At 42.6% G+C, this 26,869-nt stretch overlaps 2 protein-coding genes across 5 annotated transcripts in view; both read left to right on the top strand.

Annotated features, from left to right (window-relative positions):
* Positions 1-19,379, top strand: part of hoxb3a (homeobox B3a) — a 57,066-nt gene extending 37,687 nt beyond the window's left edge. For 2 of the 4 annotated variants that reach the window (XM_031574934.2, XM_012841858.3), the window contains exons 3-5: positions 9,515-9,581; positions 15,275-15,857; positions 17,166-19,379. In XM_031574934.2, coding sequence (XP_031430794.1) covers positions 15,383-15,857; positions 17,166-17,923 — 1,233 coding nt within the window. In that variant the 5' untranslated portion in view covers positions 9,515-9,581; positions 15,275-15,382 and the 3' untranslated portion in view covers positions 17,924-19,379. Of the gene's footprint in view, positions 1-3,448; positions 7,438-9,514; positions 9,582-11,353; positions 12,516-15,274; positions 15,858-17,165 lie in introns of those variants that run through there. The other 2 variants (XM_031574952.2, XM_031574988.2) reach the window with 2 other exon arrangements.
* A 369-nt stretch (positions 19,380-19,748) lies between these two features.
* On the top strand, positions 19,749-24,617 carry hoxb2a (homeobox B2a). The gene is made up of 2 exons (XM_012841847.2): positions 19,749-22,421; positions 23,327-24,617. Exons 1-2 carry the CDS (start codon positions 22,004-22,006, stop codon positions 24,082-24,084), a joined length of 1,176 nt encoding a protein of 391 aa, XP_012697301.1. The 5' UTR covers positions 19,749-22,003; the 3' UTR covers positions 24,085-24,617.
* The last annotated feature ends 2,252 nt before the right edge of the window (positions 24,618-26,869 follow it).

Raw genomic sequence — 26,869 nt, 5'->3', positions numbered from 1 at the left:
GTTGTGTTGTTTATGACCGTCTCTGCGATAAATCATTTCGCTGGAAAATGATGAGCGAGCGATGATACACGGGAATGAGGAAGAGATTCCTGGCTCCTCGCTGCTTGCCGGCCCTCTTGCCATCCTCCGTGGCGGGTGAAACCCTCTTTTTTCTTCCCGTTCTCTCCCTCGAGTTGATTATCGCGGGCGATTTACATCCAATGGATCAGGAGCTAATATGAAGGCTAAGTAGCTGCAGGTCTTGAGTTACTGCATATACGATTACCAATTAAGGGAAGATTTGTTTAAATTTGGCAAAACGGGAACGCCTCGCCGCCATGTAAATCTTATAAAAGCGCCAGAGCCTGCCTGGAGATTTATAGCCAGGGGTTACATACCTGAGTTGTAACTCTTTTCGCGACACTGGAGAAAAACTTAATTGGAAGACAAACTTAGCAGAAGAGGCTTCAGAAGAACGGCGCTGAATGGTTCACTACAACGACCTGCAGACTTTTAAAACGTTCGGCCCTATAGGAGGGATTTACTGACTTTGCTCTCGAGTTAATCGAAGACTGTGCATTTTTTATTCTGCTCTGTTTCTTCCAGATCCGTTGGATACTTGTAACATACCCGAATGAAACTCGATGTTGCCAGAAATAATATAGGTCTTACGAAACATTGTTCATAGCCTTTACTCCAGCATTCCTATTTTTTATTTAGGCGCATGTAATGCGTTATGTTATTATGTACAAGGCTTTCGGAAAAACCCATAAATAATCCCAGTCGGGTGCTGAGGCACCTTCAGTCTCATTTATCCACCTCATTGTGGAACCTAGGCTACCTGAGAGGAGGGGGAGGTTTACCAAACGTGTGGCTCCAAGAGTGGTAAATCTAGTTTATGACGCGTTTATGTTATTTTGGCCAGGCGGCAATATTTGTACGGTGCACTGATGCTGCTGAATGGGCTTTCCCTTTCTAGACAACACAACAAGCAGAGAAGACTAACTTTTGAATTTTTCATATTTATTCTTAATTTTCTGTCAATAACAACACAATGTGACATAATAATAGTGATAATACTACTAATAATAACACAAATAGTAGTAATAATAATAGTGATGATGATGATGGTAAGGTGATAATCATAATAATTTCGAATAACATTTGTATGATGCTCACATACTGACAAGTATTATTTCCCGTGGTTGCCTCCTAGTCTTCCCCTCCGCCTTGGTAGTGTAAACCTTTGTGTAGCAAAATTAGAACAACTCTGTGGATCCCATAAAATATTAATGGGAGCAGCAGCGAGGGGCAACACTTTCAAAATGTATAATTCCAGCGGCGCTTCTCGTTGCCGGGCGCTGTGTCAAAAACAATATCCAAGCTCATTTCGGTGGACACGCAGGGGGAGAGGAGAGAAGACATTTTCGCACAGGACATCACTCGGGCTCACTAAAACCGCCTCATATCTGATTTCACAATTCAATGACAGTGGTGAGTGGAATGAATGATTCAAAACGCCATTATAAGACAGGCCGTTGGATTCTCACAGAGAGGTAGTAGCCCGTATCAGCCCTGAACACAAGGCTACAGGATCACTCTGCAGCAACTTCTAGTAGTGTTTCGTCAGTAAATAAAAACGGAAATATTTGCTGAGTTTACAAGGTGTTAAATCTTCATATAGTTTTAACTAAAGGTGACTGTGGCGCATGATATTAAACTTTGCGGATTTGCATAAATGAGGCAAAATGAGACCAATATAATTGTGCTTATGCAACATAGGGCATGCTATTAATGAAACAACCCAGCTGTGATATTGTCGCCCATATAAAATAAATTAGCACCGTCGTTATACTTAACAAAAGTCATTGCCCCTTAAATATAGGCTATAGTATGTTCATCACAGATTAATCCTTGAATAGGATCTATAATTGAAAGCGTGCCTTGGTTTAAGTACGGCTGCTACCGTTTTTGTGGGCTTAGGAGGGTCCTTGTTTGTTTTTCGTTTGAATGTCAGACAACACTGTAGTAGTCTCACGCCCTAGAGAGGAGACAACGTAAACAAATCTTCCCACCCTTAGAACAATACATCCACGTATGGCAGCCATATTGTGTGGTTCTAAATTTCCACATGTAAACCAAAGACCTACAAAGAACCTCTGCGCAAAACCGCATTTCAAATCTGTAGAATTGATTGCTTTCGTTCTTTAGCCAGCAATGTGAAATATCAGGAGTGTAAGCAAGCAACAGTTTGAATGCTTGGTCAAAATTATTATTACCAGAATTCAACAACAAAATATTTAGACAAAAATACATATAAAATAAAATACACAAAGACACATACACGCAACACCCCCCCCCACACACACACAGTATCTTAAACCGATATATTAGGCCTATTTTCCACATCAACGTGGTAGGCGAGTGCAGTGCATGGCATAACATGGGAAATGTTTTCGAAGAAAACAATCAATATTCTTCGAAACGACTTGGTCACATTCTGAGTAAAGTCATAATAGCTATCAGTCAACCATTGGAAACCCCAAAGTCTTACATATCCATAGTACTTGAGACACATTGTATATGGTCTTCTAAGAGGAAAACACAAAGCAGTGTGGCGATTCAGAATGGTTTAGCCCAAAGGCAAAATCCGTAATAATGGCTTAGTGTATAACAACTATTACATTTGACATAACAACGACCATACCCCTTCCTATAATCGGAATATACTAATATGTGTGACTGTTCCTCTAAACACCGCCATCTCTGTTATTTTGGCTGCCATTTTTTGTAATCGGGGTGGCAATAGCAAAAGTGTAAAAACTTATCTCTAAGCCTCTGTATCCCCCTGCAAAGGAGGGCAGGCGACTGGTTTGCCAGGTGTTCCCCTGCCTCGTAATGCAGGAATGATTACCAGTTTGGAAATAAATCAATATGAAACCTCACGCTAATTTATAACGGTCTGAGAGAGCAGCGATTGAAAGCGCATGAAAAATGACCGGCGAAAAGGTATCCAGCGACTGCACGGAGGGTTTTCACCGGGTTGAGGAGCATGGAGAGCAGCGATAAGAGCATCGAGCCGGAAATGTACGGGAGAACGGGTACCTTTTTATGTGCGATGGCTAAGAATAGCCCGGATACTATCATTGCACTTCTGAATCGCTATAATTGAACTCTAGTCGCTGTATCTCCTTTCTGTTCGCTTTTGTCACCGTGTGTGTGTGTGTGTGTGTGTGTGTGTGTGTGTGTGTGTGTGTGTGCGCGCAAGCAGAGAAAAAGAGCACTCGTGGGGATCTTGTTGCGTGGGTAGACTACATATGTACACACAAAAGACTCCTTTGCAAACAAAGTCAAGTACGTTTGAACATTTAAAGGGGAACTGAATACTATGATCTATATATATATATATATATATACTATGATCTATAAATATATATAGATAGATAGATCATAGTATTCAGTTCCCCTATATATGATTAGCCAAAATATATGTTTAGCAGTAAATGCAGAATGAGGTTTTTTTTTAACGTAAAATCTCCTGTTATATAAGGGTTATTAGCAGGCTGATGTGATTGTTGAAGGCTTATTATAGAGAGAGCAGGAATTTGTCAGGAAATAGACTACTATCGGAATGAGGTTGACCGCGTTCACCCTTGCAGAAGCCCGCAGGTTGTAATGGCCATATGGCCCATGTGTCGGCCACGGAGCCGTGTAGTTCCCTATTGGACAGACAAACCCCGCTGCCTTCACCACCCTGTGTGTCCTGTCAGTCCACTGGTTCACTAGTTCACCGTGTCAATCCTCTTTGCTCCACACTAGCAGCGAGAGACTGAAAAAGAGGTAGAGGGTAGAGGTGGAATCTTTCGCCTGTTGGCAACTGCTGAGCCCAGGGAATCACACGCCGCGGTCGGAGCGGCGAAAGTCAGGAGAGGGAAAGCTGCGTTTTTCGGAAGCGAACCTCTGTCCGCGTTGAGCTCCAGTGTGTGTGTGCGCGCGCGTCTTGATACGTAAATCATTCGTAATTGTCAAGATGGGCTTACGGATTCAAAACCCGCTACACGGCTGTGGTTTTAGTTGGTTCTCGTAAAAGTTCAGCAAAAAGCCATGCCAACTGTAGCATACCGTGAGAATTAGTGCGTCCAAGGTAACAGAGAAACAAACAAAGCAAGTATTCCATGCGTGTCTTGAATATAAATATCCAAAACACGCGCTCATCCATATTTACGGGACCGAGAGGAGTGCTGGAAGTCAGGTAAGGTTTGCAGGCTTCGACTGACGCCGGGTGCCTAGACTCTTCTTTGAGTCCAAAGCAGTTGTGCAGACAAGTCATTAATTATCCGTTGTGTGACCGAGGCAGGAGCCATCCTTGGGTGTGCCCAAAGTTTTTTGTCTTCTTAGAACCGAAGACAGATGCCTTCAAATAGGTAACTAAAGCGGTGTAGCCTGCTCATTCCCCCTTTGAAGCTTTCTTACTTAACTCATCGCATCTTTTCCTCTCTCCACTACGAACCCTCTTGAATACCTTTGACTTATCTTCTGTTGAGTTTTTTGTCCAAGTCGTCAGTGTAAAAGTTTTATGAGACGGCATAAGTTAGTTAGCCCTGAGAGTGGGGACCCGTTTGGTGAGTTGAACTCAGTGAATGGATCTTGCAGCTAGGGTGTAAAAAGAAGACGCATGTGTCCATGATTTATGACCCCGACAACGGATTGCTTACTCTAGCAGCTCTCAATTTAGAATCGCGAGTTTTCTCTCACTCTGCTCTGCAGGAATCCTCAAAATGCAAGCCTTATGATAACCTCACAATTTGGCATTTATTTTTCATTTCACCTGTTGGGGAAACAACTGGCGTTCAAACAAACCCTTAAACACGGCACTGTAGTATTATAAAGACTGCCAGTAATCCGAATTTGCCCCCGTGAGGGACATTTATGTTGAATTATTATCTTCTCCGAAGTTCTGCTGGGTCATGCTGCGTTGCAAGTGTAAACACACTTGAAAAAATCCTATATAACTCTTAAGATCACATACATGGAAGGGGGTTTATTTAATTTTTACACAATCCCACCCTCATCTTGAGTCGTTATAGCATTGAACAAAGAGGCCATAACCTTGGCAAACTGTTGAAGCCATGTAAGCCACTCAGAAGTAAGATGTGCGACTTTGGGCCAAGATAATCTCTCATTAGCGTTAATACAGAAATCCGCCAAGGTGCTAATATTTCGATAATATTGTAAGGTAGAGGAGAATCTGCATTTTCATAGGAATTATTGTCGTTCAGTAGGCGTTATGTTAATTTCATGTCAGGATGATATCACCCAATTGTAAATGCAACAAGAACAGCCGCTGCCCTCAATCACTTTTACTTAAACCTTCTGCCACATGTAACCCAAGTGGTATCACAGCATCATAGGGATTGGAGCCAAACTTAGCCTGTAGCTTGGGTGAACATCAACATGTTTTGGAGCAGGAAACTCCTTTTGTTGCCAAATTGGAGGTCAGCTCCCACTCGTAACCGTTCACCATGCTCACAGAATTGTACACGTTATTTATGAAGCCAACAATATGGAACAGTGTGGCTTAATGAATTCCTGCCCACGTGCTGTCTAAAATGTCGTTAGCCCTCCAACTAATGCAAGAGTGACCCAGCGGTTTACGCGTCACAGAGAACAGCCTCGAATAAAACCACAAAACTCTTAAGTGGCTATCATTTAATCGATTAAATCATACATCACTGACACTGGGCCCAGCACCGGGGAAAAGTGAAAGTGAAGGTGCTTGTGCAAGTGGACAGTAGCTGACAATGCATGAAGGACTGTATATTCCTATTGTGTTCTGGTCTCAGCGGTTACATCCCTGGGGCACGTTGCGTTATTACCTTTTGTGAAATTATTATAGTACACCATACTGCTTTGGAGGTTGTGTTGTACGTCTAAGAATAGGCCTTCAGATCGTTAACAATACAATGTACTATCAAGTTTTTTAGCACAGTCAATATACTAAGGATCTATGCCAGGTTAAAGTCACGGAATTATCGTTTTACCAGATACATAGCTTCTGATGACTCATTGAACCTATTTGTCTTATTTGATGAGGCTGGCAGTTTTGAGGTCCCGAGTGCAGAGCCCACCGTGACCCCCACCTCACTTCAGACTGTGCCTCCTTTGAAACGCAGTTAAAGATTATCCCTTCGAGGCCCTAATTCCAAGTAAAAATTAACTTGGCTCATCAAAAGACCTGACTGTGAGCATTCTCATTGTTTATTATTTTCATCCTCTGAGGAGACCCCGTACAGGCCCACATCTCAAGGATCCATGTATGTAGATAGGAGAGAACTGGATATTACAATTGCAGTTCCTCCCCATGCTCTGGCAAATCGCTGCATGCGGGTTCTAGGAGGAAAACCAGCTACAAGCTTGCTGTAAGCATGGTCAACTGAAATGATTTCACGATTACAAATTGTATTGCTGAATTAAGAGGCTACAACAGGGGTGCATGATGGAGGATGAAGCTGCGTCATTAACACAAATCTTAAACTACAATAATAATACATGTTTGCGCACAGGTAGCGAAATTCCACCTCCTGAAAATTCGCGTTGACTCCTGTGTGCTGACTGACAGCTCCACTGGGATCGATACTGCCATAACGCGCAGGTCAGGCAGGCTCAAATGAGAGTTTAATTGTAATCCGGAGATCTTTAGTAGAGGGCTATCTGCGTGGGTGTAAAAAACCAAGCCCCCTGCTCTCTCACTCGCTAGCGAGCAAAGAACCCCCCCTTTTATCGCCTAGAGATTGGATGCAGAGGCCTCGCGTATCCACCACTCTAGCTCTCAAGTCCGTGGTGTTGAAAGTCCCATGTCATCCGCCCGAATGGGAGAGAAAAGAAGATATATTGTGCCTCTCCTCGTTTAAAACAATTCACTGGTCGCCATTTGGGGCTTGCCCGTCGTTCGAGCTCATTACATTTCAAGGCACTGGAATTCTACAAATGGACCCGATGAAAGCGCACCTTCGCAGAGATAGCTGTAGAAAATAGGCCATTTTAGAGGGTGGTGCCTCCAGAATTGGGGCAAAAGTTAAAGTGGCAAAAAATTCCGAAAAAATAGCCTTATATTTTTTCTTATAACAGATCACCTCAGGTTAGAGTAACTGAAACAGTTCAAAACGATAGAGTTTTGACGTATGCGTGTCACGTGAGTGGATCATTCGAAGCATTATTTTGGATTTGGTGAGGGGCCTGCTGGACTCACTGGCTGTAGTTCTTTCAGGCTCTGACTCTGCTGTTCCCAACCGCCTGGTAATTAGACAGCAAATGGGATAAGGTCGGCGTTTCGCTGACTTCCAGAAGGCACCATGCGGGCTCTTTGAAAGTCTGGGACGACAGGGCCGGGATTAATTCATAAATATAAGACATTACAAGGGGATTCCAAAGTACTTCCGTTGATTGATCATTAATCTGGTGAGTTATTGCTCCTCAACGCAAAAGGTCACACGGCAAACCCAGTACCAATCTGTCAGAGCGAGACACGACCACGCCGCGCGCCTCTCCCTGTTTATTCCTCGTGTTTCTGTGTGACTGCCTGCTCGTGTTTACATGGAGCATGCAACGTTTTTGAAATTATGTCACGAGGAGAGGGTTTTCATGGGGTACGGTGAGCATGAGCGCTGGTAGGCACTGTGAGGAACAAGGCAGGGCGCATGAAGACTATCCTAACGGAATGATGTGATAACGGCAGAGCTAAAAAATGAAACGGAGAGAGAGAGGGCGAGCAAGAAAGAGAAAGAAAGAGACCAGGAAAAAAACTCGACATTAAAGTTGGGGTAAAAAAAAACCTGTTTGTTATGTGCCCAGGGCTCTGTCTGTGTGTGTGCTTGTATGTGTGTTAGGTGTGCAGTGGGATTCGACTATTGCCGTGTTTATATTGAAAATCTCGAGCAGGCAAACATTCCCAGTTCCCTAATGCCCATGCATCCACTTAATATGCATTTTGATAAATTATGCAGGAGCCCCTTTGTTGCAAACCCTGCAGAAATCAGACGGCCAAATCCCACTGTTGTTCTCCTCGGTTCCTTCGATACCCTGCCCGCTAAAAGTCGCTTTTCGGTGGATTTTCGTTGCATCGATGAAAAGCTAGCCCTGATTTGGCTTGAATTTTGTTACTCCCCGGCTCCCTTTCTCCCTGTTTTCCCACTAAAATTGGCTCATCAGCTCTTCTGCTACGAGCTGCCTCCTCCCTTTGTTCTGAGAGCTCAGCGTGGCTAGCTGCGGGGGCTGGAGCACCCTTCACTTTGTAGGTAACTTTAGGTTAGTCCAGTTAGGCTCCGGGTCGCCGACAAGCTATCGGTGCCGAAAATCTTTTAAAAACTACCCGCGTGGCGTTCAAAACAAGGCCGGGGCGACGGGGATGGACGCGAGCCAACGCCGTGCGTGAGTGCGGGGATGCAATAAATAACTTTATAGCGCTATAGGCCGCAGAGTCGGGGAGGTCGGGGAATCCTCGTTTTGATTTATGTGTTTGGGGTAGCTGTCACGAGCCGGCGAACGGGAGCGTACAACGTTTTTATTCCACTTTTAATAAGCGCTACTATGCACACCAGCAAGGCCATTTGATTTCATTTCGACTCGGGCCCTCTCTACTGTATATAGCCATTTCGGTCTACTTTTGCTCTCGTCTGGGATTAGAGCACCATATGCCTGGGCTTTGGGCTTATTTTTTCCAGAATGATGCCTCTGTTATTTTATGGCTTTCTATGGGACTGCTGCACCATCTCGGCGTTTACTTTCGTTCTTTTTCAATTAGTTTCGTTTAAAGATGTCCTATTGGGAGAATGTGTGAGTTGTATTCAACATTGAATAACACTCTTAGTATTATTATTATTATTATCATTATTATTATTATTATTTTTATGATTATTATTATTTTTAATATTATTACACATTACACGATTTATCAATTCGGGTTAATGATTCAATCATAATTTCTCATGGTCTGTCAACGAAAAAAATCATCGAAATAATCGGTTATGTTACTTCAGTTAGTTCCATAAATCAACCAGTAGCAACAATCTTTGGGTTCCACTGTTCGTGGAGGCTCCAGAAATATTTTAATGGCAAACAAAGCGGTAGAATGTGGACTGTTAAGTCATATGGGAAAATGTAGGTCACCGGCTGAAAAATTTCATCGCATTTCCGAAACAGTTCAATCACTAGCCAAACAGCAGAGCAGATGCATCTCAGTACCAGCAGTCAGACTCACAACGCGGATTAATCAGAAATATGATATGTAACTCAATAAACGATTAAAATCAATAGCGAAAGGGGTGGCTTGCGCTGCTTTCGGTGATTTTTTCGATGGCCTCGCGTTTCTTCCAGTATATTCCGAGAATAATTTAAGGTTAACGATGTCTGTCACCCTTGGCCCAATCTCAGATTGCTTTTGTGTTCGATTTGTCTACAAGAGGTCGTATGCACTGTATTGGATTTTCGGCGACCTCCTTTGATTGCATCTTTCTCTCTTTTTTTTCTTGCCTTCCAGTTCCTACGTATTATCTGGAAGCTGCATTCTCGCATAAAATCAAGTGGTGATAAAGGACATTATATCGGTAAGTACAGCAGTCTCTTATATCTGACTCTTTGATTCATATTTTTTTTCTAACATATTGCTTGAGTGCAGTGGGTGATGTGACACCGATGTGTTAGTGCACCATTGCTGTTGAATTGATTTGAACTGTATGATGGCCTTGCATTGATAGCTCATATGTGATAATGTTGACCCAGGAGAGGTAAATATGAGGACATGATTGTTTTATTGAAGCGATTGGGAACGATGAACGGCAAAAGCGTGGTCCATAATAGCCTGCAGCCCTTTTTATTTGACCAAAACATTTTATAATAAACGAGCAATTGCTGTACTCGAATATATTGTACTTGAAGATATTTTAGTTGTTGAGCCCATTGTGAGATTTTTATCTTTTACTTTATGTGAAGATCTGTGTTCCCATCTTTTGTAGACCACTAAATATTCTTGCAGAAATGTGAGAACAAAAAAATAGATTGTGTATGGTGCGTTAAAGACTTCTTATGATATGATCTGTATGTATACGTAATGCATTTATTTGTATGCTTCGCGGGTTCATGTGGTGACTTCTGTATGCTATTGTATGCTGAGAAAAGACTGTAATGGTTGATGGCCCATGGTCAAATAATCCAATGTCATGTATGGACATCATTTATGGAATACAGTCTAGCCCCGACATTCGAGAATATGCACTAATGACAAGTTGAATAATCGAGAAGCAAACAATGACTCTTCATTTGCCTCCATATGTAGAACCAAGTGCCTTAAACACAAGCCATGCCTTATAGGATGCACACCAGTGACTTGTTTACTGTCATTTTAACACACGTAACCCATTTCAAATACAGACACAAAAAGTGAAATCTATATTCTTGAAAGTAAAGCTTATATATTTCACAATTTCTGTTACACGACACACTACACAACCATACACAGTATATTCACATAAAAACGGTAAAGGGCTTAAATTCCTCCAACATATCCACCATTTGGCACAACACTGTGCTGTTTTAGAACATGTGTTGTTTCATAGCACAACATATTTGCGTTTCCCCGTGGCCAATTGACGTTGTTTACCCCTGCAAAGGTATATCCTTTCTCTGTTAACTTCTTTAAAAAAAAAAGGTTAACACCAGTCCTTGGCTGTCCTTCAAAATCCTCTAAAATATTGTTCAGCAACGCAAAGTCTTCTCAGGGAGTTGTATTCCAAAATTCATTTTGAACATTTCGATTTCACCAAAACTTAGCTTCAGTGGTATAGTGGGTGGTAAAAATCTAAATGTGCTGATACAAAAGTCTTTCGTTTCTTCCAGCTCGTTAAAGTTAATTAGTAATCTTTCAGGTTGCTGGTTTAATCCGTTTAGCAATAGTTGCAAAAATGAGGAACAATGCCGCCTAGGAGAAAGTTGCAGACACCTACATTTTTGTCCCACGTCTTCCTCCTACACCGTTTGGATGCACTCTTTTCAAGTAGCTACACCGAATGCATCTTTTTAAAGTTCCCTGTTTACAGCTGCCGTGGGTGATAGTCGTCATAAATCTTACGCAGGCAAAAAAGACGGGTGAAGTGTCTTGAATAATAAAAATAGAGAGAAAAAAGGAGAGGGAGGCATGGTGAGGGAGCGAGAGCGAACAGATAGAGAGAGCGAAAGAGAGAGAGAACTAGAGAGAAAGGGAGAGAGAGAAATGGTGAGAGACAGTGAGGAGAGAAAATAATGTCTCCAAAACACCTCCATATTTTCTTTTCCATGTTGGTCTCGCGCCGGCTTTCTTCTTCGTTTCCTTCTCGTTTTTTTCTTTCTTCTTTTTCTTCTTGTCCCACGTTTGACGAAGTTCCCATAGGCAGAGAAAACACAGGAAGTGGCCTCTTGTGTTTTTAACATGGACTCGCTATCGAAGTTTGTGTAAGGACTTATGTGGCATTGACTTGTCCTAGCTGTTAAATATCACACATTATCTCTCCTTTTTCCTTTTTACTGATTTGTTTTCACCCCTCCCTCGTTCCCCAGTCCGCCTGTTGTCTGTTCTCCTGTTCTCTCACCCCTCCCCACCCTTTTTCATTTTTGCGCATTAGTTATTATACTAGTTGGGTGTGTTGGGAGCGATGTGATGAAATATTAACAATACAGATAGAATGCTGTTTCTGCCCCGAGCCAAGCAGGAGCCAGAGCTGGAGACGCACTTCCTGGTAATTCAATATAGACTAGTGGAGTGAGGGAGAAAAAAAACCGGTGCTTCTTTCGTGTACTAAACAATATTAGCATAGCCTGACACCTAACTGGGAGACAAGTGAATAAAAAAGTCCTGGCGCTGGATCTTTGCTCGTAGGCCCAGATCCTGTCCCACTCGGCTGCAATTAGCATAATTTCTCACTGGTGACGCTGTTAGATGGGGATTAACTCCCGCGCCTGGCGCTCCAAGCATGCCCCGTTATTTCCAAATAGCTGCAAAGGCCTTGTGTTGACAACACAATAACACGCCAAAAGGATAGGGGAGAGACGGGACCAGAATCGCCACAGTATCCGCCACAAGAAAACGGGCAAAAATGCGACGGGAATACGTGACAGCGAAGCGGAGCTCTGGTCGGATTATGATGTTAAGGTTTGCGCCGTGAGACAGAGAAAGGGGGAAATCTGAGGCCATTGTTATCAGCGAGCAGGGCGTACCAGTCGACGGGGCGGCCAGGAGCTGAGCTGCCTGTCCATTCGCAGCGCCCCTCGCATACCTCAGATCTTTCATGCCAGACCGTCTCCCCCCTTCCCAAGCCGAGGGGATCCGTCCAGGAGCGCCCGGACTAAGGCGCGGGGCAGCCGTCCACGAGACACCGGCATCATACGCTCGCTCGTTGCGAATATCAAGACAGGAAGGGGACGGAGGGATCCCGTTTTTATTGATTGCACCGTGGCTGAATGTGAAAAATATATGATGCCTGCCCGTGCTTCCCTCTTCAGAGGCTAAGGTAAGCTGGTCTGAAATAGGCTATCAGTTTGTGAATGGCGGAGTGTGTGTCCCAGTGATTTATGACCATCTGACTCCAATCGCGGTTCAAGAAGAGTTCACAATGCTTTAAGCTTCCTTCCACGCAGCAGCCTCCTTGTTTCCCCTCTGAATCCCCATCCAACTGATTCATTTTCTGCCTCTTATTTGTTTGTAAAACAACGGGGGAATATTTTTTAGGGCTATCTGATTTCTTGGGCTTTGATGCTCGGGTTAGGGTTCGCGTTTATTTTCAAGCCCGGGGCTAAGGTAGCTTTAATGCTATTGAGCGACGTTGCTACGCTACTCTCCATTTCTCTCCGATTTGTCACCATTTGCCCAAACGTTTTCGATTGACACTTGGCTGTTATTTCGTTTGATATCGAATTCGCTCACCAGGGGCCTGCTTCGTTGAAATAAAAGCAACTCACAACTAACCAATGTGAATGTGTTGGCCAAAGAGATATAGGTTGTATTCGGTTATTGTTTTGATTGTACCTCAGTGTGCTATGGGTAACATCTGTGTATACAATGCTTACTTCGTCCTAAACAGGGGTTTAGTATATGTGTTTTACTCGTTTTAAAACCGAGATCAACACTCAGACATATGCCTATCTTCTCCCTGTTGTTGTTGACGTTCAGGGGTTCGTCTGTTCCTTCTACGTCCGCCCTGGACTCCATAATTGTTTTAGGAGCGAATCTATAGGAAAGTTAGTTATTGTGTTACCGTAACAAGCAGGCCAAGACATTACGTGTCCCATTTAATGGAACCGCGATATGATTTAATATCTATTATTCCTGCTGTGTTTCTCCCTTTACCTCTCTCACTCACTCACCCGAGCTCCCTCCTCTCTCTCCCTTGAACAATTCCTTGGAGTAAATAATTAGGATTCCGGCCGTCCACTGGAAAGATAAATGAGCGACATTTGTGACGTGTTGAGAGTTGATGCCCAAAAGCTGTAGCTCGGATTCCCAGTCCAGCAGATAGGCTACAAACAGCTGGCATTAAATGTATTCCTTTGCTCTCCTTCAAATATTATTCATTGAAATTGAAATATGCATCTTTATCTTTTAAGGCCCCACCGTCAGTGGCCAGTTAACTGTGTAACGATAGTGACAGCACTGAAGAAGGAAAAATTCACCCATTTGTAGGCTACTTGATTTACATTTTGTCTGAGGATTAATATTGTGTGTAATAATGTGTCTGCTGGCAGGCCTATCCTCTGGCTTTTGCAATCATATAGAATTTGAAATTCTTGTCTGTTCAGATCATTTTAAAAATAGAAAGGGTATAGGCTAGGCTACATTTTTCGAAGCAGCAAACAAAACCGTCCATTTGGCATTGTGAAATTACTCAGTTTTGATTGTTTCTTTCTTTTGTGCTAGGTCATAAAACATAAGCTTATGAAATGTAAGTGCACTGTTCTTTTTTATTAAATTCGGAATTAATTAACTTCTGAGCTATTAATGATTGCAAACAACAATAAGCTATTAGGACAAGGACTAAAAAATGAACAATATAATATCGAAAACAGATTTTTGGAAATGATAGACTCTCAAGTCATTGTCATTACCAACTGAACATGTAAGTAGTATTTATTTCAACTGAATAAAAAGTGTTATACTGTTAAAGCACCTCTAGCGTTGTTTTTAAATCTTCCATGCTCTATTGGGCTGTCGTTGTAAATGAAAGCCATGTTGTTAGTTATTGCGGCAGCCTTTTAGCCGTCTTGTGTCCACTAATTCTGGGGCAGCTGGAGGTGGTCGAGTTGTCCATGGGTTAACGTCGTCTTCTCTGGTCGAGCAAACCTCATGAATCAAACCTACCCAAAGCTTCCGGGGACCCTCTTCCATTTTGTTTTCACGGAGGCCCACAAAGAAAGTTCACCACAGAGACTGGTGCCGGTTTTTCTGGTTTTTAATGTTGCATTTCAGTGTAACCAGAGAAAAGCCCTAGGAAATGCCCTGTGTGACTTACATATGCACTTACTTGTATGAATTGCAATATTGCAGGCAATTTGGTACAGAAATAGCTGAAGGAACATTTTCTTACTATTGTCTGATAAATAATTGATTTCTTACATGCACTCAAATCAGACAGCCCGTATTGTATACTATAGTTTAGTGTTATAGGTTGTAATATATATCTTATTGAAATGCACAACATATTATAAGCAGTGTCATTATATTGACAGCATCATATAAAACTAATAACATAATCCGTTTTAGGCAGTAGGCTACATTTAAATAGCTTTTAATATAGTGTTAATAGCCTTTTAGCAGTATGGACCAATACACTAAATTATTAATTCTGCAGTATTCATTCAATTGGGACATTCTTACAGACATGGCTACAGTATAAGAAAGACAACAGAAATGTGGTTGTAGTACGTTTAATAACATTGTACACATTGTACCAGGGATAATTCTCAATGTTAATTCCCCAGAAATTAGCATGTGATTCCACATAGAGTAATGGCACAATACACAATTACGAATATGTAACTTTATTTGTTGTATTCACGTGAAGATTTAGCTAAACTTTTCTTTTATAAGTATGAGGCAATGTGTGCGTGGTGTTTATGTTTGTGAAGGGAGGGTGAAAAGAGAGCAGCCTATAAGCTGACATAGCATCTGCAACTCGCCTTGTGGGAAGGCTCAATTCATGTCATGGCGCCTTTCATGGGGTAAGATGGATTTATCTAGCGCCTCTCTTATTATGTGATTCTTATAACCTTTCAGGTCAGCTTCCAAGAGGCCGTTGGAAAGAGACCGTCACGTGACACCTGGTGCCAATGTTCTTCCAGAAGGTCGTCAGGACCCTGGTAGCCGGTAACACGACTTTTGGAAATGCAGAAAACGACCTACTACGACAACTCGACGCTTTATGGAGGTTATTCGTACCAAGGGGCCAATGGCTTCGGCTATGATGCCCCTCAACCGGCCTTCCAGTCCTCGGCGCACCTCGATGGTGACTTCCAGAGGTCTGCCTGCTCGCTGCAGTCTCTTGGCAACAGCGCCACTCAGCAACATGCCAAGACGAAGGAACTAAACGGGAGCTGCATGCGCCCCAGTCTGCCACCTGAACACCAACCGCCCCCCCAGGTCTCCCCTCCCCAGAACCCCGTCAACTCCTCCACCTCTACCACAGCGCAGCAGCCGGGCAGCAGCGGAGGCAATGGCGGGGGGGCAGCTAAACCCACCCCCAAGTCGTCCTCACTGCCCCCGAATCCAACCATCAGCAAGCATATATTCCCGTGGATGAAAGAGTCAAGGCAGGCCACCAAGCAAAAAACCGGCTCTCCTAGTGCAAGTTCAGCTAACGGTGTGTGCCAATCCCCCTTCCCCCTTTCTCCCCACCTGCCTCCTTGCGCTGTAGACAGATGTTAGGCAACACTTATTAGCCTGTGAAGAGAGACAATAGAGGGTGTATCAGGCCTTCGCCATTTCAATCAATGTCTCTGGAAAAAGATCCCTTTATTTATACAGTACAAAACCAAATGTTATGCTCTCTTGATGATCTTTGGAGAATACACGAATTACAGAACGGGCAAGATTATGCAGTTTTTTGAATTTATCGCCTTTCATCTGGGAGGACGATAATCGCACTAAGATTCTAACATAGCTTGAGATAAGCGCCCTGGCTCATTTCATTTGACGAGTGTCAAGGAACGTTAGTATGATTAGGTAACAGACAAATGCACCTTTCGATGCAATCAAGCTTACAGACTTTCCGCATTTATTTTGAATTTATGCTGGGGCGTCAGTTTGGTTTGGAAAGTGCTGGGAACATAGAAGGGATTTTACATAGGCCATACTTGTCACTGGCCTATTGCGTTCTGCCTCTGCTAGTACACTGAGTGTAGCCCGAATACAAATGAAAAAAGATCATAGGTTTTTGGGATTCTGTAGTACTTTAAAACTCAAATGTTTAAATATATACTAAAAACAAGTGGGATATATTTCTGTCAATTAGTGGTTAGTGAATACATAACCCTGTAGTGAAAAAGAGTCATCCTAGCGTCACGTGAGAAACCCGTGGATTGTAGTGTAATTATTAGCACGGCCACGTTCGGTGTCTGAGGGTGCGGGTATAACTCCAGTGGAGGACTATACATATTAATAGTATTATTGTGCACCTGATTAATGATTATAATATGGTATAGCGAGTAACACATTAAAAACCTAACATCTGTGCACACTTTGCCAGGTTAAGTCCTGTGCACTTTACAGCAGACTAATTTCAAGATGTCAGCCACAGACACCTATGCACCTTACAATAAAATAACTCAACTGGTGCATATGTTCAACAAACATAGCTGTAACTAGCACTGCTATGCACACTTTGCCAGCGTTGACGCCTATGCGGTTGGGTAATACTACAAAGTATCAATGAAGACAGAGAAAGTGATTTGTGTCACCCCAATACCATTCTGGCCGTGGGCTTTGGCAACAATACAATTTACATACACCCGGTCAATGTTGGGGCTCTCATCGCTTAATAAATGCCAAAGTTATGAAGTGTTGACAACTAATATCAGGGGGATAAGTTTCGTTGCCTGCTTTATTAGAGAAAGATGCATTCAATTTCCTCGTGTGGTAATTATGTTTTATTTCATTCCCATCCCTGCAGAGAGCAGTGGCGGCGAAAAAAGCCCCCCGGGTTCGGCGGCCTCCAAGAGAGCACGCACCGCATACACGAGCGCACAGCTGGTGGAGCTGGAGAAGGAGTTCCACTTCAACCGCTACCTGTGCCGACCACGCCGAGTGGAGATGGCAAACCTGCTCAACCTCAGCGAGCGGCAGATCAAAATTTGGTTTCAAAACCGGCGCATGAAGTACAAGAAAGATCAAAAATGCAAAGGCTTGGGCTCTTCCTCTGGTGGACCGTCACCCACCGGAAGCCCGCCCCTCCCCATGCAGTCCTCTGCAGGCTTCATGAACTCCATGCACTCGATGGCTGGCAGCTACGACGCCCCTTCTCCGCCATCTTTCAACAAGCCCCATCAAAACGCATATGCCATGTCTTCAGCCTACCAAAACCCCATGAAAAGCTGCCCCTCGCAACAGAAATATGCCAACACAGCGCCAGAGTACGACCCTCACGGGCTACAGGGTAACAGCAGCTACGGAACTCCCAACATGCAGGGCAGTCCTGTGTACGTTGGGGGGAACTACGTGGATGCGATGCCCACCACCGGGCCATCCATGTACGGTCTCAATCACCTGCCACACCACCAGTCGGGCAACATGGACTACAACGGTGCCACGCAGATGTCAGCGAGCCAGCATCATGGACCGTGTGACCCTCATCCAACATACACGGATCTGTCAGCTCACCATCCTTCTCAGGGTAGAATCCAGGAAGCACCCAAGTTAACGCATCTGTAGCAGGTTTGGAATAAGTGAATCGAATAAAAAAAAAAAACTAACCCATGGGACGATGCAATGGGGTTGAAAAAGATGATCCAGTGGTTTCTTGCAGTGTTCATAGACCGTTGTATTGATGTCGTCTCTCCATCACGTGTAAGACCATTTGTCATAATCGTTTACATTAGTGTTTATTTCACAAAGATCCCCTTTTCTACAGCGTGCCCAGTTAAGAATTAATGAACATAATGATTAGGTGATATAATGGATGTGTTGTACGGAAAAATTAACTGCCGTGTGACCTCTTGTGACTTGCGTTGCATCACCGTAACTATTTGTGTACCTCGTCAGCATGAAAACCAATGCTGACGTCATGGCAGTCCACGCATAGTCTATGGACAACTCTCTCAGTATGTGGAGCTAAGAAGGCAGTATGGAGCAAGCAAACCACTGGATTGTTTTGGTTCTCTTCCCTTTATTTCACATTACCTCTCTTTTGAAACGTCTCACTAACATGATATTTTTTGAATCGGTTCTGGTCAAATAACAGATCACCAAGCGACTGTTTGCTGCTCGCTTAGGAAAACAAAGTAGTGTACCTCCCTTTTTGTACTGGGTTATAAGGTTACTTATTATGCTGTCCTGTAAAAGTTGTGCTACCAACTTCCATGGGCAATGCACGGAAAGGATATTGTCATTTGTTGTGTCATCGGAACAGGGTAAAAAAAAGAGTTGAGAACTTGTGTAGTACACAGACATTGCCCCCTCCCCTCCCCATCTTCCTCTCAACTCAGTGTAACCCCCCCCCCCCCCCCCTCCAATCTTTAGGGTTCACTTACATTAGCCACCACTAATGCGAAAAGCCCACATTTTCTCATGTCTTGACTTAACGTGGAAACAGGGTATATTTGAACAAAATGCATGTCCGGGAAAGCAGAGAGCGGTAGACGGCTCAGTTTACGCTAATGCTCTCTTGGCTGGGCATCATTGTTGCACTTAGAGTTTACATTTTGATGGGTAAGGAAAAATAAATCTTATTTTGAAATGGAAGACCTCCAATCAGCGTCTTTCGGTATGTGTGTTCAAGTGAACATTCATAAATATATATTTATTTGTTATAGCCAGTTTAAATACATTCTTTTTCTATTATTTATCCCCCCATGTATTTATATCAAGAAAAATGTACTTTTTTAGTATTTACCTGTTATAAAGACGTTGTGTTCTTGTCATTGTAACAAATTAATTTTTAGTTGTTGTATTTTAGAGACAAGTAGTTTATGTTACCCTTGTACATAAATTATGTCTTGACTTGTACAGGGGGCGAGGGAGCGGAATCAGACCGTTCCTGCATAGTCGAGAATTAGACGAAGTATAGAACACTTTTTTGAGAACTTCTTTTGTCCTTTGTAGCTACTTTTATTTCTCTTGGTAAGAGTTGTCTGTTGAGCAATTCTTTAATAAAATGTTATGTTATTCACTTCTACATCTGTTCCTTTAAACATCAGATACAAAACACGCCCAAACACACACACACACACACACACACACACACACACACACACAAACACACACAGTGACTCCTAGGGAGCATGTGCTCTGTCTTTCTTCGTGGCAATAGCAGACCGCTGAAAGAGCCCTCGGGTCCGCGCCTGAAAGAGTCACGTGGTTTTAGGGAAACACAAATCCTAACTTGGCTAAACATACTATTCTACCATGATGCACTTTATACCATCCAAAACATCTCACATCAACAACTGTTAGCTGTGTTTGAGTAATAAAACACTGAAGCGTTATCCAAGCATTCGTTATTTTGCATTTTATTAAAAAAATTAAAAAAACGCACACACACACACACACACAATGTGTGATTTGGACCTATGTATAATACAATATAAAATTTCAATCTTCAGATATATTGTCATGAAAGTTTCAATCCATAGAAGGAAACATATGCATATAATAATAATATAGTAGTGGTAGTAGGCTAGTGACTGGAAATCAGAGCTTAGCAAATCAAAAGAAATACTTCACTAAATGAATTAACATTGTGTTAGGAAAACTTGTGAATTATCGTTCTACTTGTCTTTATCTAGACTGATTTCTGTACTTCAACCGTACAATGTACCTCAGTAAAATAGAAAGAATAAGCCTTTAGATACAAAATAGAAACGTAAATGTCATTTAAGCCACACTATACTGCAAGAAACGAAAATACTCCTATACATTTGTATCAGCCCTGAATTGAATTTTGTCGCAACAGTTAGTTAAGTGAAGACTTGATTTGATATTTTTTAACATGCAACCTCAGGTGGATAATACATAAGCTCTCCTTTAATGATAATTACCGACGCAATCAGACATGTGGGCGACGCAAATAAATCCAGGAAGGGCAGTTCCTCTTGGAAGCAAAATAAGAAATTCCAAAATCGTGAAAAAAAGTGAAGTCAGCATGATTGCTTGAGAGATAAACAGCACTGTTCCCTTGTCCTAGTTTACGCGTAGTCAGCCCAAGTCAGCACCGGTGGAGGCCCTCGCAGTGATTTGACCTCCTCTGCCTCTGCTGTGGCCTGCTAGCCTCTTTGTATTTCATTTGAAAAACCATAACCACCTACGCAGATTCCCCGCAACACGTCTTCTCTCTGTCTCCCTCACAAATGATAAAGCAGTGTTAAATTATATCTTCTTGGGTCATTTTTGTCAGCAATGAACACACATCATAAAACCCGGCTGGGCTTCCGTTTTACGCATTCAGATAATCTGCTTTTCTGTTGTGCTAATCGTCAACTATGGTATAAAAAGACGTTAAAGGAAAACATTACTCGATAACCGAGCAAAGAGAGGCCGTTTTCTTTGTTGTGTTCTTGGAGGAAAAGAGAAGAATTCTTGAGGGCTTCTCCTGTCAAGCCTTTTGCTGGGGCTAAGATTGATCACCGCTGTTATTTCACGACTTCGATTCTAAAAATATCTACCCCTTCCCACAATGCCTTTTTAACATCCAGAGTTTTTAAGTATTACATGTAGTGGAAGTTTATTTTTACTTTTTCTCTCTCTGCCCAGTATGTTGCTTAAATTCATTTTAATGTCAACAAACCCATTTCTTGTTACACTTAACCGAGGACTCCCAGTTGTAAACGCGACCTCTCAGTGAACTTTTAGTCAGTCCAGTAAACATGTCGACCATTTTTCACTCAGTGAAAACTTCGCACTGCTGGTAATACATGGGGCCCAGTCCATAAAGTATATAGACATTTTAAACACATATTGGTCTAAACACATGCATCGCAATACTGATGGCTATATTTAATTTACATCATACCATACTTCCAAATAATCATCTATATTCTAAAGTGAAACACACCAGAGCCACTGACCTGTATCTCCACTTTCAGCAATCCCGCTACGAATCGTACAAAACACAATGTATCAAGACGCTATGCTTAGAATAAGTAACCGCTATTCGACATTTCATCCGAGGTAGACTATGTAGCCTCATAAGGGGGGCACGACACTTCACAGATTTTGTGTGGGCAAAGTTATACATCGATAGCTTGATTGTCTGTTACTGTTGTCAAAACTTTGAAGATTAATGAGCAGTGCATGAGAAGAGGGTGTTTGCCATGTTGTGGATGCGCTTTTAACAATCACTTAATGCGACCAAATTACATCACCGAGGTCCAGAAGCAATGCGTACATATCTCCATTGTTTGTCATGAAGGTCCATCACCTAAACACCCACACGAAACAGCTACGGCAGAACACATGGTCAGCGGGCACCTTTTTTATTGAAATTATTACCCCCTGCTAATACAAACAAATCCTGTATCCCAAGATATTTTTTATCAGTTGGTGAAAATAATGCTTTCTTTTGCCACCAGGCCCCGCGTTCCCATTGGCTATGTATGGTCATGTGACCAGGAATTGGCTGCAATTTCGCCCATAGTCTTCAGTTTAGTAGACCAAGGTCCCCATACGCTAGTAATATCACCAATATACACAATTATTAAAGCCCGCAAATACGCTATAGCGGGGCGCAAATAATCTCTCGTTTTTGTTTCTTTTTGCTGTTTGGTATCGCCGTCCGCTTTGTGACCAAGAGAAGCTATGAATTTTGAATTTGAGAGGGAGATTGGGTTCATAAACAGCCAGCCTTCCCTCGCTGAGTGCCTGACGTCTTTCCCCGCTGTCCTGGAGTCATTTCAAACTTCATCAATCAAGGACTCGACAGTAATTCCTCCTCCTTTCGAGCACACCATACCCAGCTTGAGCCCCTGCACAAGCAACCAGGCGCGACCAAGGAGCCAAAAGCGCACCTCCAATGGCCTCCAGCTCCGGACGCCGCAGCCGCAGCTGGGCCCGGTCCCGGCGGCGAGCGGCGGTACCCTGGCCCACGAGTTCCCATGGATGAAGGAGAAGAAATCCTCGAAAAAGTGCCCGAAACCTGGAGCTGCTACAGCAGCTGCCTCTTCCCCTTCGCCTGCATCCTCCGGGTACGCCAACGTGGGACTGGAGTCCCCGACAGGTCTGTACTGGAATGTGGAGCATGTTATGAACATTTTTCCTTTTTTAATTTTAATTTTTACGCATTTGCATGGCTGTCTTTAAGGGGGGTAAAATGTGGTCCTGTTTCGGAAAACTGTGGCAACTGCCCACTTTACTTATGTATCACCTATACAACATTTATTTGCAGTTTGCTGATTTTTATACAAGCTATTTCATGTCTTAAGAATTGTCCAGTCGGTGTGTCACACACGAGTAAGACGAGATGCTGCATCAGGCTGCAGTATTGCTTTGCATGAGCTAGTCTTTCATTCATAGCCAAGTCAAAAACACCTTCTCTCATTTGCATGGAGACAACAAATGACCAGCTATATATTAATATACAATATTTAAAGTCATAATCGAACATTTATGTATGATGTATCATCGTCATCATATTAAATGTTAAACGCAGAATGTGATTGCAAGGTCCTAAAGGCATTAAACACCCCTCCCCCATTTTGTTGGCATAGGACGTGATTGTGCGCGCATTCTTCCTGATAAAGTTACATTTCTCCCTATACGGATTGTAAATCTAGTATAACGATTTAATCGCAGTCGGTGTCAGCGCCGTCTTAATGATATATATTCATAACCATGTCTCGGGGCTTGGGGTGGCCATATTGGATGTCAGTATATAACGTGGAGGCAGTGGAACAAAACAAAATATGGGACTTGGTGGAATAACGGGTGTACAGTAAAGCTGATACACAGACAAGCATAGCACTGCAGCCATGGCTAACCCAGTGGGCGCAGAGCAATGGGTTATGGCGCATTGGGATTTTTATTACTTGCCCCGTCATTTGCTGGGGCTTTCAGCAGCGAGTTAACTGTGCCATTAGCCTGATGTATTATACTTATTTCTGTGTCATGTGTTGGTGTTTCCAGAGACGCAGGGCGGGCTGGACAGCGGCAGTGGATCCCGGAGACTGAGGACAGCCTACACGAACACTCAACTCCTGGAGCTGGAGAAGGAGTTCCATTTCAACAAATACCTCTGCCGGCCTCGCCGGGTGGAGATCGCCGCGCTGCTGGATCTAACTGAGCGACAGGTTAAAGTATGGTTCCAGAACCGGCGGATGAAGCACAAGCGCCAAACTACGCACCACAGGGATGGCCAAGAGGGCGACCCTGGGGGGTACGAGCCTCTGGAAGGCACCGATGTCGCATCGCCATATTCAAGTCAGCCCTTGGAAGCGTCCGGTTCGGGTTCCGGCCCAGGTTCGGGCTCAGGCTCAGCGGCAGCATCGGAAACCGAGACGTGCACTTCAACAGCCTCCTACACGAACAGCATTGACAATAAGCAACCCACGCCCGAGGAGAATAAGCCGAGCGGACAAGAGCCTGCATCTGCCTCTGACCCAGCTGTCCGCTCTCCCCCATACCCAACGCCCACTACAGATAACCCTGCAACAATAGGCGAGGGCCATGCATCTGGCTCGGATCACTCGTTTACGGAGCCGCAGGACACCGCCTCGCTCCCCGATTTGAATTTCTTTTCTGCGGATTCATGCCTGCAGATTTCGGACGCTTTGTCACCGAGTCTGCAGAGTTCGCTGGACAGTCCGGTAGATTTCTCCGAAGAGGACTTTGACTTATTCACGAGCACCCTCTGTACAATAGATTTACAGCATTTACAGTTCTAATGGAGGACAAAACATGAACAATTTGAACATCAGTGACTCAAGAACAATCTAATTCTGAAGACTGTCGCCGTGTTAAAATGTTTTGAATGCTTCTCGACTGCAACATTCCTGCAAATTGATATAGAAAATATCCTCTCATCTTGGGTTTAATTATGAATACGGTATTATTGAGGCACTGAGTGGTAAAGGAGCGAACATGTTATTAATTGACAGTATTGCTATGTTTTTAACCTTACATCCCCATCCGGACTTCCCCTGTCGAAATTTCAGGTATTTATCTCCTTTTAATTTTCTGCGCTCAGTTTGTGCTCACTGAATAACATTTAAATTAAGCTCAATCGTTGAATTCTCAGGAACTGTGTCAGACATTAAGGATAGCTGAACTGCTTTTAGAAATTCACTCCTGGTTGGGCGTCCCTATTGAAGAATTTTAGAAACTAGTTTATTTATTGAGATTCTTTAATAGCAAATTTCAAATTATTTATTGTACATTATTTTCATAGTTGAAATAAAAATGACCTTTATAAGATGGAGTAAGTGTGATTTGATTGTGCCTTGCCTGTAGAATTATTTTTCTCTCATCATTAGTATATGGAAATATTTTAGTTATTAGAACCGACTTCTGCAAAATGTTATGTACAGGAAAAATATAAAATTTAAAAGGGGTTAGCTCTTTCTATATTTATAGGCCTACTGACATTATTATGATTGGGCTTTAGTAGACAAAATAAAAATGCACGTTGAAAGCAATAGCAGTTGGCCGTTTTAATGTAGCATAAAACATGTCCTTGTATTATGTTATTTATTATTATTTTTTAATTATTGATGTGTAATTTGAAAATGTTTTTGGCGACACATTTGTCGGAAAGGGCTAGTTTTAGTCTGAATACAAATGTATGTCTCAGTTGCCATAAACTGGATCATAAGAAGTAGGCTAGCTCATACCAGAACACCCTGTCAAATATAGGCTAACATTTTGTTTAAACCATATCAGTTCACTTTGTTGTTTACATAATTTGAGAGAGAGAGTCATATGCGAGTCTTTACTGACAGAAAGGGAATCCAGCCCTTTCGGGCCGCATTCAGTTAGCAATTAGCCAAATGCTAATGCAGAGTTTCCTTTACCATAGTACATTTATTCAACAGGGCAGCCTATTGATATGTAGAAAATGCCTTTTTGGTGCAGCATTTGTTCACAGTATAGCACTGTAATCATTATTCCTTACCGTGGTCAATTTTATTAATCATAACTCTTTTTTCACCCTGAAAGACACACTCACAATTCGCCTTTATATATAGGCTACTTCATGCACTATAAAGCAAGTGGCCAGGTTGACGGAGCTAGAGCTCCGGCCTGGATGTAAAATGGCGCTGAGAACACAATGGACGATATGAACAATAAAACGGCGGCCATTATGGAAGCACTGGATCCAGGCTGGAGCTGCTGTTAACGTCGGCGGTCCTCTATCCCCAGCAATATTTCTGTAAATACTGTACAGACTAACAACAAAAACCTGGGTTCTGTTAGTCATGTTATGTTGGAGTTGTTATCCCAGTACAGAGAGTCAGGTTTTAGCATTACAGTTTCCTCAGCCACTGAAATGGGCAACATTACCTTTACTCTGCACCAGCTGGTAATTATTCAGTGTAATAATAATAATAACACTTATAAGAAGAAGAACAATAACAATAAAAACAACAGCAACATAATAATAAATCAAATCAATTATTTAAAAAAAGATGGCACCTGGCAACTGAAACAAAGCTCTGGTGGTAAGAAAGGAGTTCCGATTTACTTTACATCTATTGGCTTTAGTAGTTTTGTTAACTTATTTGTCCAGGTTTTTATCTTTTTTGTATGTTATTTCAACTTGTAGGAGATTGGATGAGATACAATGTAGCTTGAAGAGAGTTTTTGGACCTTCTCTCTCTCTCTCTCTCTCTCTCTGTGTGTGTGTGTGTGTGTGTGTGGGTGCAGATGTATTTATCTGTGCATACATGTGTTTCGTGTATAAATATCTGTACCAATGACAGACTGTAAATAACAGTTATTACAGTCATTGGTCTGAACCTATGTATTGTGTGTGTGTGTGTGTATGTATATGCATTTGTGCATATGTGTGTGTGATTATGTGTGTGTAATTGTGTGTGTGTGTGTGTGTGTGTTCATACCAAAGACATGTCTCATCAACACAAGCCTCCAGGCTTCTCTCCTCAAGGCCATTAATGTGGCCTGTTGTCCAGTCAGAGCCTCAGTGACACTTGTGAATCAATTCAGCATTCCAAATGCTCACTGGAGTCCATGGGATTCATTTCAATCTGCACTGCTGTCTAGGTGTACACAAGCACAACAGATGGCCAATCAGACTATATGAAAGTATATGAAATTTGTAGATGTGACATGGAAGATGTAGGTAGAAGGTAGATGGAATTTGTATATATTTAAGCATTAGAAAGAGCTACTGTATATGGAATAGTTACAGGGAGAGCATGGATAGATACACAGAAAGACAGAGCGACAGACAGACAGACTGAGAATTATTTGCAGAAAGTTGTGCAGTGTTAGCTTCAGCATTAGCGTCATTATAGACTACCAGAGGCCCAGGCTCCTTGTAGCTATATTATATATATATATATTTATTATATATTATTAGCTATATTCAGAATGTCCATTCACTCACTCTAGTCCACTATATAGTGAATCAGCCATTTTGAAGTACTGCTCCAATTCTCAACTGTAGGTTTTATGCACTATAGCACATTCCCACACAATCCGCAAATTGTA

This window comes from Clupea harengus, chromosome 1 (assembly GCF_900700415.2).
Source record: "Clupea harengus chromosome 1, Ch_v2.0.2, whole genome shotgun sequence".
NCBI lineage: Eukaryota > Metazoa > Chordata > Actinopteri > Clupeiformes > Clupeidae > Clupea > Clupea harengus.
The sequence above is the reverse complement of the archived record's forward strand: the minus strand, read 5'-3'. Positions and strand labels throughout refer to the sequence as shown.

Bases quoted from the DNA above. Each gene is read 5' to 3' on its own strand.
- hoxb2a (XM_012841847.2), top strand. From the start codon at position 22,004: ATGAATTTTGAATTTGAGAGGGAGATTGGGTTCATAAACAGCCAGCCT. The intron at 22,422-23,326 runs GTCTGTACTGGA...TGGTGTTTCCAG, and splicing joins GGGACTGGAGTCCCCGACAG to AGACGCAGGGCGGGCTGGAC.